A 21,693-nucleotide genomic window follows, 5' to 3' on the forward strand; every position below is an offset into this window, starting at 1 on the left:
CTACAGACAAAGAGACAGAAAGACACTTTCAGGATATTGAAGAGTTTGAGCAGTGGACCTATTGTGACTGCGAGAATACAACATTGAGATACAATAAGATACTCTTCAAAACAACAAGCTACAAAGAGTTTGTAGAGTAACCTCATTAAAGTTCCAGTGTTTAATTATTAAAATACTTTCACCTATTCCAGCTTAATGTGCAAAGATATCTAGAAGTAAGCCATTCGTAGGTAATCTTCCCTGAAAAGTGCAAACACTGGGGCTCTGTGGCACTTTCATTGCTCTGTTTGTTTGTGTGACCTGACCAGCCTGACAGGAACACCGGCTCAACCAATGGCATGAGTATTGGGCGGGACTACCGGTTTGTCCGAACAGTGGAAAAGTTGTATCAGAGGTCTCTGACTACAAAAGAAATGAAAGTCTAAGTGATAGTCCTATCAGGAAGACTCATGGTAAACATTAGTCATTCATTCAGTTCAGGCATCTCATCCAATCATAATCCAGCCTGTGCTTTTGTAAGATCCACACAACTGGCCAAGTTCATATTGCTCATCTGTTTGCAACAGCGTTTGTTCAACGTTTAGTTCAGGTATGTTTATATTGTTTGTGGCTTGTATTTCATTATGTTTATGGTTATTAATCCTTATGTAGGTTTTGTCACATTTGTATCTCTGTATTTATAGTACTTACCAGCTAATTCTTCTTGTTTTCTGTTAGTCACTCCGATAGCACTTTACATCACGACCACTTGCATTGATTTGCTCCTGATGTCCACAATCGCTATCGAATCGCAATAAATGTTTCAAGTACAATTTGTTGCTGCATGGCTACTGACACCTAGTGGTAGGTAATTGCACAACAACAATACTGAATTATGAATATCAGCACAGAATGCATATTGCTGCTCAAATATAAGAAATAATCAAATTAAAACAGGGGTGTGTTAGTTACTATATATGTATGTTAGTTTTCTGTTTATTTAGAGGTCATTGTTTCAACATTACCAATGTAAGGTATTTTTATATGGGTTAAACTGTAAACTATTAATGCATGTGATTATATGATTGACCTTTTTGCAGAGACACATCGCAAAGAAATGCAACAAATTTACACGGGCAGTCTGCTCACTTAGACACATCGCAAAACAATACCATCTTTTCACATAGGCAGTCTGTTTGCATAGACACATTATAGGCAACAATGCTTTCCCTCTCAAAGGCAATTTGTTTGTACAGACATATTGTTTATGCTTTTTTGTAGTGCCCTTGTCAAGAATAGTCTGTCCACACAGAAACGTACCTTATACTTTCAGCCACTGCCTCTTTAAGGGCAGTTGGTTCGCACCGACGCATCTTCCAGGCATTGCTCCACTTTTGCAGGGGTCGTCGGTTTGCACCGTCATATCATTAGGCATTGCCTCTTTTTTGCAAAGGGTCATCAATTGGCACAGTCTCATTGTTCACTTCCTTTTTCAAAGTTTTGTATGTTTTTAGCTAAAATATTCTCAGGGAATTGTAGGTATGGGGAATTTAACAAAGCTAGTCTACCTTTCTGCAGGGCAATAAACAACTACATGCACATTTTCAAGGGTATGCCAAATCATAAAAGGTTATATTTGTGTCATTCATATTTCATTCATATTGTCCTTCTGAACACCTAGTTTGTTGTTCTAAGTTGAATTAATTGGTTTTATTCTTCTTTTAGGGTAGAACTACTATCATTCAATCAATAGGTCTCATTTGATAAAATCTGTCTTTGCTCCTTTGGTGAACCCCTTGAAAACTTTCCATTTTATTTCTTTAAATGATAAAAAGACAGCGTCCATAATAACATCAAGAGTAATTCCACAACTCCTGACCTTAGAGTTTGCAAATGCAGAGAGAACCAGGCCTGAGGTTTGTTTTGTGCGCAGAGCTTACCCTCAGTAGATGCTACAGTAGAAAAGCAACCGTAAAACAAATTAAAGTAGCAGCATATAAAACACTCCATTTATTCAAGCAGAAAAAAGGCAATGACTTTTGAAATCACCCATGGTACTAACATCATCTCTAAGTACAATCTGCTCTCTTGACATTCCAGATTCATTTGGGTAACTACAGTATGAACAATGCTGTCCTCCCTCAAGCCATGAGCTCTTTTCAGGACAAGGCTGTGCTGCATTTTAGTAAAAATCAGAGTCAGAAGAATGCACTGCTAGTTGGAGATGGCATCTGTGTTGGATTGTGTGCTGTAGTGGTGTATAACCCCCTCAGCGGCTGGGCTGTGGTTGGCTGTGGAGATGGTGTGCGATGCTGTTGAGAGGGGTGCTGAGGGAATAGATCAGGAGGAGAAATCCATTTAGAGAGGAGAAATGCCGTTGTTCCGGCAGCCCTCAGGCGCACACAACACATGATGAAAAAGTAAAGCGCATCTCATCACCATCCGAGCGCTCTCTTTTCTCTCTTCTGCTGACTCTTTGCAAAAGCATCGGAGCAGTTTGAGAATGACTATTTTCTCATGATTACAAGAAAGTGTTAATCCCCTTTGGTTCTGCACGCCGCATTCATTAAGGGCATCCTCACTATCTCATTAGATATGTAAAACCAATCGGCAGTAATTAGTTACTCTGAGCCACAAGACATTAATCTGGTCTGAATTATGGATTAATACATCAAAGGCACATTCTCCCAGAGCAGCCGCTGAAGTCTTGCAGCAGTGGTTACCGCTGTTCGCCTCTGATGCAAGAGCACAGTTTATAGAGCTGCTATTTCAGACTACAGAAAAGCAATGTTCATAAAGGTCATATATTGAGATGCAGGGATCTGTTTTGAAACAAACAATGCAGAGAAATGTATCCTAAATCTATCTTCTTATTTTGCTAGTGTGTACTTGGTTTAGGATTTGATTTCAGCACAGAAAAACAAGAGCCTGCAAACAGAGATTTGATTGTGCTGGATTTTTAGTGATAGACAATATATTAGCCAGGTTGATTAATCAGCCAATATTTGGCCATTTTTACATGAGGGATGTGCCAGGGTGGTAAACTAATCGACCAGTTGTTGATTATTTATTATTTTGCCTATTTATTTGTTGAATATATGATAGTTGCCCTGTTAAAGGTAGTTTTGGTTAGTCTCTTTCAGCATCAGTGGATAACCATACAAAGTTGGCCAATTAACAGTAGTGTCATTATCATTTCCAAAATCTACCAACAGCCTTGTAATTAACAGCCTAGTAAATTTGGTAAAATATTACAATAAAATTGTGTAAAATATGTGTTTAGCTTCAGCAATTTGTACCATTTGCTATCATTAATTTGTATAAGGTACATATCTAGAGCAGTGGTTCCCAAAACCCAGGGGTGCTGCCAGCACTGGCTAGGAATGCCGAAAAATCTCTGCTCAGTTCAATGATTTAATAGCCACTGATGTTAAAAGTAACGACAGAACTAACTCAAGTTGGTACCCATGTGTTGTTTCACTACAGCTGGCTGCTTTCAAACACTTACATGCGTATGTCTGCGCATACTCTATAGAGTGTTCCGGTCTAGTTGTGCGAGGGTGAACAGTCAAATGCACTTCTTAGTCAAAATGCCCCTCTTGATGCGATAATATTTTAAACATAGCCATTAATGTATAATGACAGTGTAAACAGATGGGATTAAATCTGCCGTCAACGCAATATTAAAGTAAACACAGCCATTATTTTATTATGTGAGTGCAAGCAGACAGGACAAAAATCTTATATCTCAGATATAAAATATAAGATCTGTGCTGTCGGTTATATCGTTAATATTAATCAAAAAGCAATATTGACAGGTAAACAAGAAAAGCATTCACTGTCCTTATTCACTGTAACTTTAAGCCCAATACATTTCAATGACAGGACTGCTTCTCAGTCAAACTCTGACTGTATGTAATCAATACACTTTAACAAACCTATCCAATGATATCTATTAGAATGATGAGATCTAATAATCACACAGTAAAGATTGTCAACAATTTAAGTATTTTGCATTAGATTACTATTTTAATGTTTTTACATTATGAATGTTTAATTGCTGCGATTACTGAAAAATTAAAGCACTATTTACTCTGTTCTCTATTTCATTACTCTCTCTTGAATAATTACTTTAAAAGCTTAAAGCAATGTTTACTTTAGAAACACTTAAAGGCTATATACATTTAATTTAATAATTTGTTAATATTTATATTAATATTAAACTTTTTAAATAACATACTTTTTTCCCAAAAGCATATTTATTTTTCACTGGTTGGAGTGCCGTAAAAAAAAAAAAAAAAAAAAAAAAAAAAAGAAAACACAAAAGGGGTGCCGTAGTTTAACATTTTTTTGGAACAACTGATCTAGAGAGCAGGGTGGTTGATATCAATATCAACACTGAGCGTGCTTACATGCACGACAATACACTGATAACAACCTAAAATTGTCTGATTCCAAAAACTGAGACAAAGTAAGAAAACAATGTTTACATTCAATTTTAAATCATCAGGTTATTTCAGTTTTCTGCTTGCAAGTTTCACTTCCTCCTCATGAGATATTGTGGTTTAACACGTTTGGTTTCTCTCCCGGTGTGAAAGTGCTGATGTGCTGTCTATGTAGGAAACATAAAACAGCACACACACACACACACACACACACACACGCACGCACGCACGCGCGCGCACGCGGTCCCCCCCACCCTTTGGGGGCTTCTGTTCACAACACTGACTCACATTTCACAGTTGAGACAAACACTTGGATCTCATCACAAAGGAAAAATGAACATTCTGTCACATATTAAGTCTCAAACTTAAGTGCACCTTGTACCCTCATCAAAAAAATAAAATGTTTTGTAAACACACACACACACACTCACATACACACTGTCATTATTTACTTATTTGCCTATCACATTCATTACTGTCATTAAGCAAAAAGAAACAGACATAAAAAGAACAAATGATCCACTCTTAAGACATGGCTACCTCATTGCTCATGCTAAACTGAATGACGACCCAGCTGTTTAATTCTAGACAATTAAAATTCATGATTAACCTTAATCTGACACCAAATTAGTCCAGTGTGTTCATGAGTTTATGTTGTTAATGATCCCGTTTGTCAGCATAGGGGGACGCTCTATCCTGTCAATCTCTGCTCACAATGATGTAAGCAAGTCAGCCCAGAAGAAGAGACCGGGCTCAACAATATGGATGGCCCACTGGCCCTGAGAGAGTGAGTTTCAGGCTAGTTGACAGAACTGTCACTTGCCCAATCGGGCCAGTGCTGCATTGTCACTACATAGTGTGCTCAAAGATCATGAACATGTGTTTTTATGCCTTGTAGACAAAATTTTGTTTTCTGTAAAAATCGCAGTTGTGAGTAGAGCACAACAGTGCCCGTCCCATTTTCAGCTTTCTTGGTTCCGGAAGTTTTTCTCCTATTTATTTTTCCATAGCGATTTCATAAAGAACTTTACAAAAGAGTTCTAACCTTGATTTGAAGCAAAAAGTATTTGAAAATCAGACAAAAACACAAAAGGTGGGTAATGAGGTAATAAACTACAATCTCATAAAGCATTGCAAATTATGTAAAACATAAAACTATTGATGTAAAGCTGTTGGTTATTATTATATGCACAATATATTGAAAGTATATTGCAGAATATTCAGATATATACAAATATAAGTAGTTTGAGTGTGTAGGGAGATAATTACATCATTCTCAGTGCGTCACGTGAGTGGGCGTCACTGCATAGCTCTTTTGCTGTGGTTTGTTTGCCATGATTCTCTGATTGGTGGATTTTCCCATTCAGGATCATAAGTAGTGTAGTTCTTCACCAGGAATTCCACTCTTAAACATAATTTTTAAACAATGAAGTTTAAATAACGCGGAATGATGGCTTCAGCAAATGCGTACACCATCATTACCAATCTCAGAGCTCACGGTAGGTCTGTCTTTCAAGGGTTATAAGTTATTGTTATTAATCAGTTGTAATATTAATCCCCCATGGAAAAAAAAAAATGGCATTTTTAACTTCCGGAACTAGACTGTTGAGCTCTGTTGTTCTCATTTAAACATTTAAGCAAAGTAATATCAAGCTGGTTAACATAAGTTGTGATAGTTTCGGAAGCATTAATAAAAATTAGTTGAAAATTACAAACCAATCAGTAATGTTTTGCATCATATACAGTATATCAAATACATTGCTTTGCAGCAAAAATGTGTTTATGAATACAACTGTAAAGGAGCTGCATTATAGCTGTACAATTTCCAGCTTAATGCAATGTTTAAACGTAACATTTAATAGTTTTTTTTGTGGTAGGGCCAGTGAAAATGTTGGCAGTAGAGGAAGTAGACTGATATATCAGTTTTACCAATTAATCTGTGCCAATAGTCGCATTTTGGAACTATCAGTTATCTGCAAAAATCCTAGCCGATAGTTGAAGACAGCTTTAAAAAAATAAAAATAAAATATATATATATTATTCCTCCATGTTTCTCTGGCCCTGGAGGATTCTACAGTTAACATCGGCCACTAAGGGGTGAAATAAAAACAATCACTGACTGACAGTATTCATCCATATCTTTTATCCTCACGTCAATACAAATTTGGTTATTTTGATTTGATAAATCAAATGTTCTAAATTAATGAGGGTATGAAAAATTTTACTATATGGAAACGTGCCCCGTCAGCACATACAATGTTTCTCCAAATTAATATCTTGTGAATTTTAACATTCTATAAATCTACTTTAAAAACTATCAGCTGATTAATCGGTTACCGACCTTTTCCACCACCTTAGTTATTGGTATAGGCATAATCCACTATCGGTTGACCTCTAGTTGGCAGGCTAAGTAAAAAATCTGAACTACTGGTCCGACCGTGCCTGCAGAAAAGTCCTTACGGTTGAGCTCTGAGAAAAATACTTACTTTCACAAAGATCTCGCTCTCTTTTTTTCTCTTACACATGCAAATGCTTATTGATAAACTAACACTTTCATTTAATCTAAAAACAGTGTAACAGGACACAATTGAAGTGTTGAAGTTATCTGTAATCTCTGTGAAAAAGAAGAAGGCTTTCACAGCATGGATCTTCCACGGCATTATACCTTATCACTAATAGATGATGACAGCTGCCAGCAAGACTTTGCATTGCCTGTGTATGAGTGTGTATATGTGCGAACGTGTGTGTGCTTGTGGTGATTCAGAGTGGGGGCGGGGGGATTAAGTAAAATGCAGCCGTTGGTGGAATAAACAGCCAGCCGTTCCTATGGCAGTCCACCCCTGCCACTGCCATAAATAGGTCAATGGAACAACATTCCCCAATCATCCAACATGGCAACATTCCTCTGCCAAACAGTCAACATGGCTGCCCATGTATGAACTGTTAGAAAACGCCATCGAATCCCATCACATCAATGGGCGGTCCAAACACTTACTGATTTATTAACTTAGGCTGTCTCAAATGGACCGAGATATTCCCTCACACACAAATACACACAACCCTTTACGGCTTTTACGCACTACTTTAAATCACAAAATATCTAATATTCACTTTGCAATTCAAAATAAAAAAGGCATGTAAATGAACATGCAAAAGAGGCTTCCATCTATGAGTCTTTTCAAAACCAAAACAGCCAGATTATGGAAGCCAACCAGATACATCAGCAGAACAAAATATAAAAGAAACATTAACACAATAACAGCAACACACACACACACACACACACACATACAAAAGGCATACAGACATTAGTCACCTACTAATACACATGTGCACACATATAGTAAACAGATCCATGGCTTATCCCAACTTGCAGTCCCTCTCCTACCTTTCATGGCTGTGATCATTAAGTACATCCTGAGGCTCCGTGCTCATTCAGAGGAGCGTCAGTAGCCTGTCTCAAGAGCATGTGCAGGTTTGAATGCAGTGTGAAGTGTGAAGTGTGAGCCGTGCGCCGGCTGACTGGAGCACTGCTCTGCCTCCCTCAGCCTCTCGTCTCTACCGCATGAGAATCCATGTGACTGTGACATAAGGACTAAAACCCTGTCCTCCCACCCCCTCCACCCTTGAGTGACAGCTGTGTCATCCAATGAGCAATCAGTGAGTGAGTCTTATATTGTTTTAAAGGTTTTAAAGGGCTGGTGTTGGCTCACCCTACTCTGCTGTACATTGTTTTAATAATGGTGAACACGAAATGCTTCACAGTTTGAAAGCAGACTGAAACACTTTTGTTTCCCCTTTCCTTTCACAAGAGTTCTGCATACTGTATTGCAGGGTCAAAAATTAACAGGTCTGACAGTGACCTGTAGCTGTAAGATATCTGTATTCACTATTTCAGAGGTGAGTGTTGTTGAATGTGTAGCCAATATAAAGTGTTAAAAAAACATATACATAAAATCAGCTCTGAAGACTCAGAACACTTTCAGCAACTCCAAAACTTGAAACAGCAATTATAAAATTCACAGTTACAGTAGACAGTAGAGAATGGTATAATCTAATATAGGGACCAGCCAACCATGTGCTTGATTTAGAGCTACTTTTGTATTTGATGTTTAGAGATAACAGTATTTTTTCGTGTGCTATGGGAATTCACAGTTCGGAGAGTACCTTTGTAATTCTGGTGAGATGGAGAGCTGGGGGGGGAGGAGTCGTGAGGCGAAATGGTGAGGAAGTCATTCAACAGGTGGATGAGGTAAGGCACGGAGAAGTTATTAGACAGAATCCAGCAGATCACTTCAGATAGCATTTCGAAAATCTTTTGCTTTTGCAGCCGAAAGTGAGGCGGATGACAAAGCAAAACATTTTATTCCAGTGGACGCCGAAGTGGTGCCAGAATGCCGATGTTATGTCGACTTCAGCAAGCCACACCTCCCTACTTACTTTTTTGATCAATTGAACTGCTTGATCGACATCGTGATAGCGGAGGGAGTATTCGATAATAGAGATGAGACTGTTGATGCTCGGATGAGGTCCTTCGTGGGGGGCTGAGAGATTGATTTTCCTCTAAACTTTTCAGTAGCTACTCCGATGGGGTTGATACTGAAATTCTTGAATGGGGGGGTTTGCGAAGGGGTCTATCATGAAGCCAGATTTAACTTCTTTACTGAGGAGGTCATCTACTACTTGTTGTTTGATGAGTGCTGGTTGCAAATTGTGGCAGATGAGGTTTGAGGTTGGCATGCTCTCTAGCCCGGAGTAGAAGCTGTGCTTTAAACCAGACAATAAAAAATAGAGTGAACGACTCATTTGGATAATTAGCCAGTTCTTTGGCTAATGCAGGAATGATGACAGGAGTACTGAGGTATTTTCGAAGTTTTTTGTTTATTGATGATTTTTTGACAGGGCAAATGGAGCAAGTGTGAGCTCCTATGCAGAAGTTGCAGATGTGCAGGATGTGGCATAGTGAATTGTGGCATCTGAAGTCGTTGAAATTATTGCATATTTGTTTACCTGCTGAATATCTTACTAATCTGCCTTGGTAGTCTTTGATGGAAGAAATGGAAGAATGGGTTGGGGAATGTAGTTAGTGGGTTTAATATCCATGGTAGCAGGTTGAGGGGTGTAATGAAGGGCAAGATGTGGTTTGGTGTTCGGTTGACCTACAGACAGCGCAAGAGATGCTCTTGCATCCCAGGAACACTCTATTATGTAAGTCTAAATCTAGCGCACCCCAGTACTGACATTGGTTCCATTGTGCTAATCTAGCTGCACATTTAACTGAAAATAGTTTTTGGTATGTGAAGAAGTGACTGCCTCTGTAAGATAGTGATAGTTCAGCATGATGGATAGATAATCGTTGAGCTCGTGTCATCTGTGTGGGAATGTGAAGCATATAACTTCGGTATAACGGCCGAAGGCGATGCAAAATTCGGCGAAGGTGAGCATGCGGGAAACGCTGCAGAAGGGATTTTCAAGGTTAAAAAAGAACTCACCACAGTCTATGGTTCTGATCGTATTATCATGAGGGATTGTTGAAAGTAAAGAAGCAAGGTTTATATTCGCACCTGCTAGAATTTGAGAGTGTAGATGGTTGGAGACTAGCTGGGGTTCTGAAACCTCAGCGTTTGAAGGAATAGCGAGGGGTTTTACTGTCTGCAGTGTAAATGAAGGCAAGAGAACTGGAAAGTCAGGAAAATCTGGAAAAGGATTTGGGACCAGATTCACTTTCTGAGGCAGCCTCGTGCAAGGAATTGTTCCGGTGTGGGTGGGGTTAGAATGATGAATAGATGGTGTATAAAGTAAAGAAGGGATTGTGTCTTGAGCGGGATTGATCGGCAGAGGCAGCCTCACGTGGGAATCCGCTCCAGTGGCCCATGGATAGAAAGGAGTAGAGGGGAAGCTGGAGGCAGGAGGAATGGTTTGCGTGGAAAAGGCAGAGGCGTTTGGAAGGGCTGATGTTGAGGGATATGGGCAATAGCCTGTATGAGCAGTAGAAAATTCAGAGGACAGATGATTGGATTGCTGCATGAAGGGAGATGGGATTGTAGAAAAATCCGTTATTGGGAGGAGATTTGCAATGGAAGCTTGGAGAGGGAGAGAGGGGGGCGGAGGAGGAGATAGTGACACGTGCTGCATGACTGGAAGCTCTGCACAAGCGGCGAACTTCCGTATTTTCCTCCTGGTGTATGTTGCCACTGGAGCTGGATGGCTGAGGAAGGAGATTTGGTGTTAGAGGCTGACGATTTTGGGCGTTTAGCAGGTGGAGATGGGGTAGGAGAAACGGCTGAATTGCCGCGTTTAGAGGTGATGAGCAGCTCGAAGAGCTGGGCTTTGTTTGTGCGCCTAGGGTACATGATCTATGCGGTAGTTAGAACGTGTCGTAATCCATTGCCGGTCCATTTAGCTATGCTGGGGATGGAATGGTGATCTGGCGTGGAAAAGGCATGCGATGAGGAGGGATGTGAAGCTCTTGAGGGAAGGGGAGAAGTGATAATCCTGCGGTGGCACCTGGGAGAAGAGGTCTCCGAGCGTGAGGTTTGGCGGCCTCGATTCGCTGCTGGAGGTTGAGGAACAGCGCTGGGGTAATTAGAGATGATCCTGGGTTCGACGAGCTGTTGTGGGGAGTCCAGAGCGATGGAGAATTCGTCGTTGGAGGGGAACAGGTCGAGTTCCTGAGATATCTTCAAGTATGGGTGGGGCGTAATGCCGGAAGACTAGATGCCATGTAGAGGTAAGCGGCTGTTTATATATGCTCACTCAGGCCGGATTAAATTACCTTGCTCCTCCCGAACTCCCTTTGATGTACAAAACAAGCCCAGATGGGACTTGTGAAATACATCAATTATTTTCTAGCATATGTGAGGCACATTTTAATTACCAAAGAAGCACATCAGAATTAGACATTTTTCTCTGCAAATGCTTTTCATGTGGAGTTCAAAGCGGCGATTGACGCTGGCGTTGACACCCTCACGCAAATCATGAACGCGCCTTCATGATTCATGATGTAGGAAAGCAGAAACCCACAGTCTACCGGCAGATTAATATTGTGGAGGATGAGAATTTAAGAGATTTAATGCATATTGTAATGAAAATTCAACCTATGTGGGGACTAGTTCTTTCAATTAGTCAAACTCCCACTTAGACTTTGGGAAACGTTTAATGTTACTTGAATTGGTGCTTTTTTATAGCATTTCTATCTTTATACTGTGGAAGGCTTTGTTTGGAAAATGTTAATAAAGCATAATACTTTTACATATTGTTTAGTTTTCTTTCCTAAGATGGAAATAAATGCATTCTGGCAGGAAAAGAATATATATAGTGTCAAATTTCAGCACTTTCAAAATCTGCGATTAATCTCGTTTAACTACGAAAGAATTTTGCGATTAATTGCGATAAAAAATTGTAACCGATTGACAGTACTAATAAAACAGAAAAGATCAGATGCCATTAAAAAAATCATTTTTATACTGCTACACTTTACACTTTTCAGTACTCCTGCTTTGCCCAGGTGTACTTCCCAGAAGATCAAATTTTGGCAAAAACTCTTATTTGGCTAACGTTTTGTGTTTGTCACGTAATATTTTGTGAACAGGGACGCAGGGCTTGTTTGTCCCCTCACATGGCCTGACCTGTGTTCTTGTTCATTGTATTTTCTGACATGCAAGTGCCAGCTTTACACGTCACATACACAGGTTGTGCTACTAATATCTGATGAACTGAGTCATAAAATTTCCTTCATGGTCTATTTTTATCCATCATATTAGTTTATATTTCCCTGATATGTATGTTTGATGTTGTCATGATAGTCAACATTTTCAGTTAAAAATGACAATGTGTGGCAAGTGTGAGTCTGAAGAAACTGGTGTTCTAATTTGACTATTTAATTAAAAGTGTACTTACATTATTGATTTTTCTGGTGCACACACATACAGCACAAGCAGAGAGCGAGCGGGCGGGTGAGCGAGTGAAAGAAAGAGTGTAAAAAAAGTACTTTGAAAGAGTGCGTACTCTGCCAGAATAATCACATAAAATAACACATGAAAACTGATGCGCAGTATCAAATAGGTATCAAATAAGTAATTTATAGCAGTCCTAACTGTAGAGAGCACATCAATATGAAGGCAAATCCAGGACATTTTAGCCAATTTTGAAATCCCGGCCTGACCCTTTTTTCAGTTCTGAAAAAGAGTACATATCCGGGAAAAAGAGGACGAATGGTCACCCTACCATAGAATAGTTCCCAAGGTGGAGGCCGAGTGGACTGACTTGCCTTGGAAGAAACTTTGACAATGTATAATAAGACCATCAGGAGCACAGCAGTGATTTGAAACTGCATGTGTTTGCCTACAGGATAACTGGCATATTTGGAATTCTACCCATATGCGTGTGGGGTACGGGCACATGCACACATATGTAGCTTTATACAGGTCTGGCTGAATCTGAGGGGAACAGGGCCATCTGAATGCTAATGACCTGGCCAGGACCCAGCAGACATCCCAACACCCTGTACAACCCACTATGCCAAAAAAATCTGCTCAAAGAAGAAGCCACACTGGTAATTGAGCCAAGTATCAAGCAAAACCACCTCTGCGGTTGTGAGAATCACTGTTATTACACAACACACAAGCTCTAAATAAGAATCCGCTGGCTTACGTTATCAGGCAACATGTCTCAAAAAACCCGGTTTTGTGACCTGAAACACCTTAAATGACAACAGAAAAACGTGTATCTTGCGAGCTGCCAACACTCGTTGTGCTTATAGTTCAACTAAAAATGAAAATACAATGGGACATACAATGGAAGTGAATGGTGACTGAGGCTGTCATTCTTTCTAACATCTTCTTTTGCATTCCATGGAAGAAAGAAAGTCAAATGGGTTTTGAAATTATATGAGTGTGAATTTTCAGAATTTTCATTTTTGGGTGAACTATTCCTTCAATGTAGATACTCTAGTCTAGTCTCTAATGCTCACTGCTTCTAGAAAGATCTCCCTCACACAGTCCAACTGAGGATTAAATAGTTGAAATAGAGATGCCAGAGCTGTTTCTGCAGGTCTCATGTTTCATGGCATGACACCAGTGTGAGGACGAGGTTCTGGTGTCTGAGAGAATCTGAGGGAGAAATCCATCCCTCTGCAACCCTGAACACAAACTCTTCCTGGGCTGATTTAACTTCAGTAGGCAAGACATGCTAATACATGCTCCCAGCTGCTGCTTGTTTGCTTGGTGTCTCCAACGCAAACACCAAAACACATGCGCACATGTACAAACACCCACAGTGACTATCACAAAACAGAATGCATGAAAGGATAATTCTCTTATTTCAGAACAGAATGCATTATGGAACTAAAGGCAGTGCAGTGCAGTGCATAAACTATTTCTACTTTGACGGTTTCACACTGTCTTTATATATAACATTTTGCCTCAAGTACGTTCAAGTACACAGGGGACATCTCAGCCAGTAAAGGAGATTTTAAATTAGTCAGTGCGCAAACAGGAAGTCCCTATTGGTAAACCACAGACGCATCCCACTAGCGTGCAGTTATTTTCAAGCAACTCCTCTCACCTTGACCCATGTTTTAATGTTATGTTGGCAAAACTATCACGTTGAAACAAACATATAAGAAATCACTCTTTTATGTTATTCTATGATATCAAAATTGTCATAAAAAACTAAATTAACTTGGGCAGTTAAATATAGGCGTCTATTTACATATCATGTACTCATTTTGAGGAATAATTAGGGATTCAACCAGTAGGTATTATGAGAGAGTACTGTTCGTGTGTGTGTGTGTGTGCATGTAACCATGGTGTGGAGTGTGATAGGAGGTGAGAAAGATCAGTTACAGCCCTAAAAACCGGTAAACACCACAACAAAGTAGTTTATGAAGATACTGCAATGGATATCTTACATGGATCTTAGCTCCAACAACTATAATTTCCTTTTAGTTGTTAGGAAATAAAACGTCATTGAAAAAGTGATGGGAGTTGGTAAGAGATAGCATTCTTTATACTAGGGTTAATTATCATCGTCATCTGATCTGTGCTGACTTGAAGATCAAAGCATGCATCTTTTGTCACTTTCTCACATTAAACTGAAGAGGAGATGGTTGTCAAAATGTGTCAACGTTCTTCATTTCTAGAAGTTTTGAGTCTCCACCCCTTGTTACTTTTGTAACAGCTTCTCATTAATTTTGTCATTTATGCAGATGGAACATGTTGTATAAACTTTTGTGGCCAAAGGAATGTATTATGACATGAAAATTTTACTTACACGTGTTTGTTTTCTTGGCTGAAGTCACATCTGAAAAAGACAAGAAATAAAATCATATGAAAAAGAGTATGCGATTTAGTTTATTCTGCCTTGTGACTGATCGCAAAATAACAATATTAGAGAAAATTAATCATAAACCTTTTTTTGCAGAATAAGCTCTGTACATTTAAAACAATGCCTTTTGTTTTAAAACATATGGGAAGAGAGTAAGTTCTGAAGTGTGCTGCTAAGAGTAAGATTTGTCATGAGGCCTCCAAATGATATTACTACTATTCTTGAGTTATAATACAATCCTTTTGTTTGTTGCATTACACTGCGATAACTATTCTTTTCGTATATTCATTGGTGTTACATGTTAATTTCATTTTCAGTTTCCTTTCTAGCTGATTTACACTGTAAAACCAAACTGACCTTGTGTGCAGATTTTCACACCTCTGCTCTCATATGAGAAAGGAAAAACCTTAATTGCACTATTCTATTTTAGAAGAAATGTATTTTGATACAAATACCAAAAATCAATTAACCTTCAATTAAGTGATAAAATAATAAAAAAATTTGTACCCATATTATATATACACTCACTGACCACTTAGTGTTAGGAACACTATGGTCCTAATAAAGTACCCGACGTGGTCTTCTGCTGTTGTAGCCATCCTCCTCAAGGTATGACATGTTGTGCATTCTGAGATGCTATTCTGAGTTACTGTAGCCTTTCTGTCAGCTCGAACCAGTCTGGCCATTCTCCGTTGACCTCTCTTATCAACAAGGTGTTTCCGTCAGCAGAACTACAACTCACTGGATGTTTTTTTTTTTTTTTTTTTTTTTTTTTTGGCACAAACTCTAAAGACTGTTGTGCTTGAAAATCCCAGGAGATCAGCAGTTACAGAAATACTCAAACCAGCCCGTCTGGCACCAACAATCATACCACGGTCAAAATCACTGAGATCACATTTTTTCCCCATTCTGATGGTTGATGTGAATATTAACTGAAGCTCCTGACCTGTATCTGCATGAAGTGCACAGTGAGTATATATATATATATATATATATATAGATATATATATGTATATCTATATATATCTATATCTATATATATATCTATATATATATATATATATATATATATATATATATATATATATATATATATATATATATATATATATATATATATATATATATATATATATATATATATATATATATATATATATATATATATATATATATATATATATATATATATATATATATATATATATATATACAGTACTGTGCAAAAGTTTTAGGCACTTATGAAAAATTTTGCATATTGTGGATGTCTTCAAAAATAACAACATAAATAGTTTTCATTTATCACTTAATGTCATACAAAGTCCAGTAAACATAAAAAAGCTAAATCAATATTCGGTGTGACCACCTTTGCCTTTAAAACAGCACCAATTCTCCTAGGTACACCTGGACACAGTTTTTCTTGGTTGTTGGCAGATAGGATGTTCCAAGTTTCTTGGAGAATTCACCACAGTTCTTCAATCTATTTAGGCTGTCTTAATTGCTTCTGTCTCTTTATATAATCTCAGACTGACACAATGTTCAGTGGGGGGCTTTGTGGGGGCCATGACATCTGTTGCAGGGCTCCCTGTTCTTCTATTCTAATCTTTTCTATGTGCAAAAGTAATGTTTGGGAGTCTCACATTTATATTTCCTATTGACACACTAAAGCTGAAGATATAAATAACCATCTTAAGACAAATGCTTTTGTGAAACATCTTATGTGCCTAAGACTTTTGCACAGTACTGTATATATATATATATATATATATATATATATATATATATATATATATATATGTGTGTGTGTGTGTGTGTGTATATATATGTGTGTGTGTGTGTGTATATATATATATATATATATATATATATATATATATATATATATATATATATATATATATACACTATATTGCCAAAAGTATTCGCTCATCTGCCTTTAGACGCATATGAAGTTAAGTGACATCCCATTCTTAATCCATAGGGTTTAATATGACGTCGGCCCACCCTTTGCAGCTATAACAGCTTCAACTCTTATGGGAAGGCTTTCTACAAGGTTTAGGAGTATGTTTATGGGAAATTTTGACCATTCTTCCAGAAGTGCATTTGTGAGGTCAGACACTGATGTTGGACGAGAAGGCCTGGCTCGCAGTCTTCGCTCTAATTCATCCCAAAGGTGCTCTATCGGGTTGAGGTCAGGACTCTGTGCAGGCCAGTCAAGTTCTTCCACACCAAACTCGCTCATCCATGTCTTTATGGACCTTGCTTTGTGCACTGGTGCGCAGTCATGTTGGAACAGGAAGGGGCCATCCCCAAACTGTTCCCACAAATTTGGGAGCATGGAATTGTCCAAAATCTCTTAGTATGCTGAGGCATTCAGAGTTCCTTTCACTGGAACTAAGGGGCCAAGCCCAGCTCCTGAAAAACAACCCCACACCATAATCCCCCCCTCCACCAAACTTCACAGTTGGCACAATGCAGTCAGACAAGTACCGTTCTCCTGGCAACCGCCAAACCCAGACTCGTCCATCAGATTGCCAGTTGGAGAAGCGTGATTCGTCACTCCAGAGAATGCGTCTCCACTGCTCTAGAGTCCAGTGGCGGCGTGCTTTACACCACTGCATCCGACGCTTTGCATTGCACTTGGTGATGTATGGCTTGGATGCAGCTGCTCGGCCATGGAAACCCATTCCATGAAGCTCTCTACGCACTGTTCTTGAGCTAATCTGAAGACCACATGAACTTTGGAGGTCTGTAGCGATTGACTCTGCAGAAAGTTGGCGACCTCTGCGCACTATGCGCCTCAGCATCCGCTGACCCCGCTCTGTCATTTTACGTGGCCTACCACTTCGTGGCTGAGTTGCTGTCATTCCCAATCGCTTCCACTTTGTTATAATACCACTGACAGTTGACTGTGGAATATTTAGTAGCGAGGAAATTTCACGACTGGACTTGTTGCACAGGTGGCATCCTATCACAGTACCACGCTGGAATTCACTGAGCTTCTGAGAGCGGCCCATTCTTTCACAAATGTTTGTAGAAGCAGTCTGCATGCCTAGGTGCTTCATTTTATACACCTGTGGCCATGGAAGTGATTGGAACACCTGAATTCAATTATTTGGATGGGTGAGCGAATACTTTTGGCAATATAGTGTATATACACACACACACACACACACACACACACACACAAACACACACACACACACACACACACATATATATATATATATATATATATATATATATATATATATAAACAGTTGTGCTCAAAAGTTTGCATACCCTGACAGAAATTGTGAAATTTTGGCATTGATTTTGAAAATATGACTGATCATGCAAAACAAAAAAACTGTTTTTTATTTAAGGATAGTGATCATATGAAGCCATTTATCATCACATAGTTGTCTGGCTCCTTTTTAAATCATAATGGTAACAGAAATCACCCAAATGGCCCTGATCAAAAGTTTACATAACCTTGAATGTTTGGCCTTGTTACAGACATACAAGGTGACACACACACAGGTTTAAATGGCAATTAAAGGTTAATTTCCCACACCTGTGGCTTTTTAAATTGCAATTAGTGTCTGTGTATAAATAGTCAATGAGTTTGTTAGCTCTCATGTGGATGCACTGAGCAGGCTAGATACTGAGCCATGGGGAGCAGAAAAGAACTGTCCTGCGTAACAAGGTATTGGAACTTTATAAAGATGGAAAAGGATATAAAAAGATATCCAAAGACTTAAAAATGCCAGTCAGTACTGTTCAATCACTTATTAAGAAGTGGAAAATTCAGAGATCTCTTGATACCATGCCAAGGTCAGGTAGACCAACAAAGATTTCAGCCACAACTGCCAGAAGTTCAGGATACAAAGAAAAACCCACAGGTAACCTCAGGAGAAATACAGGCTGCTCTGGAAAAAGATGGTGTGGTTGTTTCAAGGAGCACAATACAACGATACTTGAACAAAAATGAACTGCCTTTACTGCGCCAAAGCCACAAAAAAGCCCGGTTACAATATGCCCGACAACACCTTGACACGCCTCACAGCTTCTGGCACACTGTAATTTGGAGTGACGAGACCAAAATAGAGCTTTATGGTCACAACCATAACCGCTATGTTTGGAGAGGGGTCAACAAGGCCTATAGTGAAAAGAATACCATCCCCACTGTGAAGCATGGTGGTGGCTCACTGATGTTTTGGGGGGGTGTGAGCTCTAAAGGCATGGGGAATCTTGTGAAAACTGATGGCAAGATAAATGCAGCATGTTATCAGAAAATACTGGCAGACAATTTGCATTCTTCTGCACGAAAGCTGCGCATGGGATGCTCTTGGACTTTCCAGCACGACAGTGACCCTAAGCACAAGGCCAAGTTGACCCTCCAGTGGTTACAACAGAAAAAGGTGAAGGTTCTGGAGTGGCCATCACAGTCTTCTGACCTTAATATCATCAAGCCACTCTGTGGAAATCTCAATCGTGCGGTTTATGCAAGACGACCAAAGACTTTGCATGACCTGGAGGCATTTTGCCAAAACGAATGGGCATCTATACCACCTGCAAGAATTTGGGGCCTCACAGACAACTATTACAAAAGACTGCATGCTGTCATTGATGCTAAAGGGGGCAATACACAGTATTAAGAACTAAGGGTATGCAGACTTTTGAACAGGGGTCATTTCATTTTTTTCTTTGTTGCCATGTTTTGTTTTATGATTGTGCCATTCTGTTATAACCTACATATATTACCAATTCTCCAAGGGTATGCAAACTTTTGAGCACAACTGTATATACAGTATATATAAACATATATATATATAATTGGCCTGGCTGATATATCATTTAACCACTTGTAATAAGAGAGTACATATATAGTGCATAAAGTATGCAGTCATGTTTATGAATCGCATAGGAAAGACCTAAAAGCACTCCAGCGATCCCAAGCCATCCCAGGCATGGTTTAAGCTTTTATAGTTACATTCAGTGCAATTCGGGCCAGCACAGTCAATCACCATTAATCCATCCACTCCCTTTAATCAGGGCTATTGTACGACAGTCAAGACTGCTATTGTGATGCAAAGTGTCTATCTGAGAGAAATACAATCTGTCATGACTTGTGATACAAGTATCACTGTTCATTTCGCAACCAGATACAAGTGGTAAATGGCAACTGTCAATCAATAAAGCATTAACTAGTACTTTGTGCCAAATGAATTTCAATCTGCTTGTAAATTAGGAACACAATTAAAAGAGTTCATGTGCAACTAAGGGCATACAGCACGAGGCAAATGAAACACAAGCAATAACCAAATGAAAATGTTTCATGGTATGTATTATAAGGTGGTAAATGGCAAGCACTTTCAAATGTTACACTTCAATTGTATTGTTTAAGGATTAATTACGTCATGCATGTGAATGTGATTTCATTGTAAATGTCCACCCTGTATTAAAATCTGCATATCCTACTTGTAAAATTTTTTTAACCAGGAGCTTAAAATTTCTTGATGCTTAAACTAGTATATTCATTAAACTGATTAGAAGAGTTTTCTCAATTCTTGCTCATTTTCAAGTCTTATTTTCAGCTGGACAAGAACAAACGTTGGCTTGCTGGTTTTGAGAAGGCTCATTCATTATTCCTCTCCAGCTGAAAATAAGAACGATGAAAACAGAGAAACTGACTGTGAACCTTTATTTATCCATCTATTTATGGAATGAAACAGGAGAGGCAGGAGAAGCTTTGTCTCCTTCCCATCTTCGCAATGCTAAGTGAGAAGAGGCTTCAGATCTGTTGATGCTCTGCAGCGAAATGACGGCAAATCTCCAGTCGTTGTTCTTTCTACCCATTTCTAATTGGTTTAACTCCCCAGTCTCCGACTAAAACTGCCTCTCCCTGAGTCTCTTTGTTTCTGTCTGTTCACATTGAAATGTCCCTGTAATTCTTCTTCCATGCTGAGTTTAGCTCCTAAGAACAGAGAGTATGTGGATGTGCATGAAAAAATGGCTGAGGGCTGAGAGGATTAGACTGCAATAATGCTTAAACAGAATGGAAAGCAAAGGTCAGACGGGCCATTCGTACCCTGAAAAATTATTGCGTTGTGGTCATTTGCCTTCCAGCATGCTAAGGGCCTGTGCTTCGTTTTGCTGGGTTTACAAACAGAACATTTAAATGTAATCTCACAAACTAATCAGATATACAGTTTGGGTAGTTGACAAATTGACATGTCCTGCAGTGTGACATGCTATACTCCATCTAAAACAATTTTAAACAACATATAATGTTTTAATTACAATTTTACCTTAAATTGCAGAGCATGTAAATTGGTTTATTGACAGCCAGCACAATCAGCACATTTTAATGAACATCAACCAATACACAACAAGTAACAAACATACTGAAATGTGCGTCATATATACTTGAAAATGTAAACATAAATTAAAATAAATTGTATTTCCTTCTATTACAGCTGCATTACGTAAGATTTATTTAGTAACGATTAACAGAAGTCCATTAATGAGTCAGTACATAAAATATGCATGTTTAAAACCCTGTCTTTTTTCTTACCCCAATTCACTAAGGTAAGCCTACAATAATGATTCTTATGTTGAGCTATCGGGTCAGATTTGGCACGAAATCGCAGGCTTCTTTCATTCGTCCTTGTGTGTTTTCGTCATTTCTGCAAGCATAGAAAAGAGGGATTGGTTGTATCTCGCCACTCGTGTGTGTCGGCTGGGGAAGCCAAGGCTGTTCAGTCAGTTGCTGTTCAGGAAAACGATTAAGGAATCATTATTGGGAATTATTATTGTAATTGTTATATTGTATATTTCTGCTTATTATTTTCATGTTTAAAAAAGTATTTTTCATCTCCGTTATTATTAAATCCTCCTTTTATGTTTTAATATTACAGTGTTATTGTTTGCAGGGCATACACCTACTATTGTATTACGG

At 38.8% G+C, this 21,693-nt stretch overlaps 1 protein-coding gene across 3 annotated transcripts in view; it reads right to left on the reverse strand.

The window, feature by feature from the left end:
- LOC127413845 (nuclear receptor ROR-alpha B) overlaps nucleotides 1–21,693 on the reverse strand; it is a 95,962-nt gene that overhangs the window by 18,111 nt on the left and 56,158 nt on the right. Inside the window, exon 2 of one of the 3 annotated variants that reach the window (XM_051651333.1) lies at nucleotides 14,697–14,726. The exons of 1 other annotated variant lie outside the window; for it this stretch is intronic. In XM_051651333.1, coding sequence (XP_051507293.1) covers nucleotides 14,697–14,726 — 30 coding nt within the window. Of the gene's footprint in view, nucleotides 1–7,812; nucleotides 7,976–14,696; nucleotides 14,727–21,693 lie in introns of those variants that run through there. One more of the 3 variants, XM_051651350.1, reaches the window with a different exon arrangement.

Source organism: Myxocyprinus asiaticus, chromosome 2 (genome assembly GCF_019703515.2).
Source record: "Myxocyprinus asiaticus isolate MX2 ecotype Aquarium Trade chromosome 2, UBuf_Myxa_2, whole genome shotgun sequence".
In the NCBI taxonomy this organism is placed as follows: domain Eukaryota; kingdom Metazoa; phylum Chordata; class Actinopteri; order Cypriniformes; family Catostomidae; genus Myxocyprinus; species Myxocyprinus asiaticus.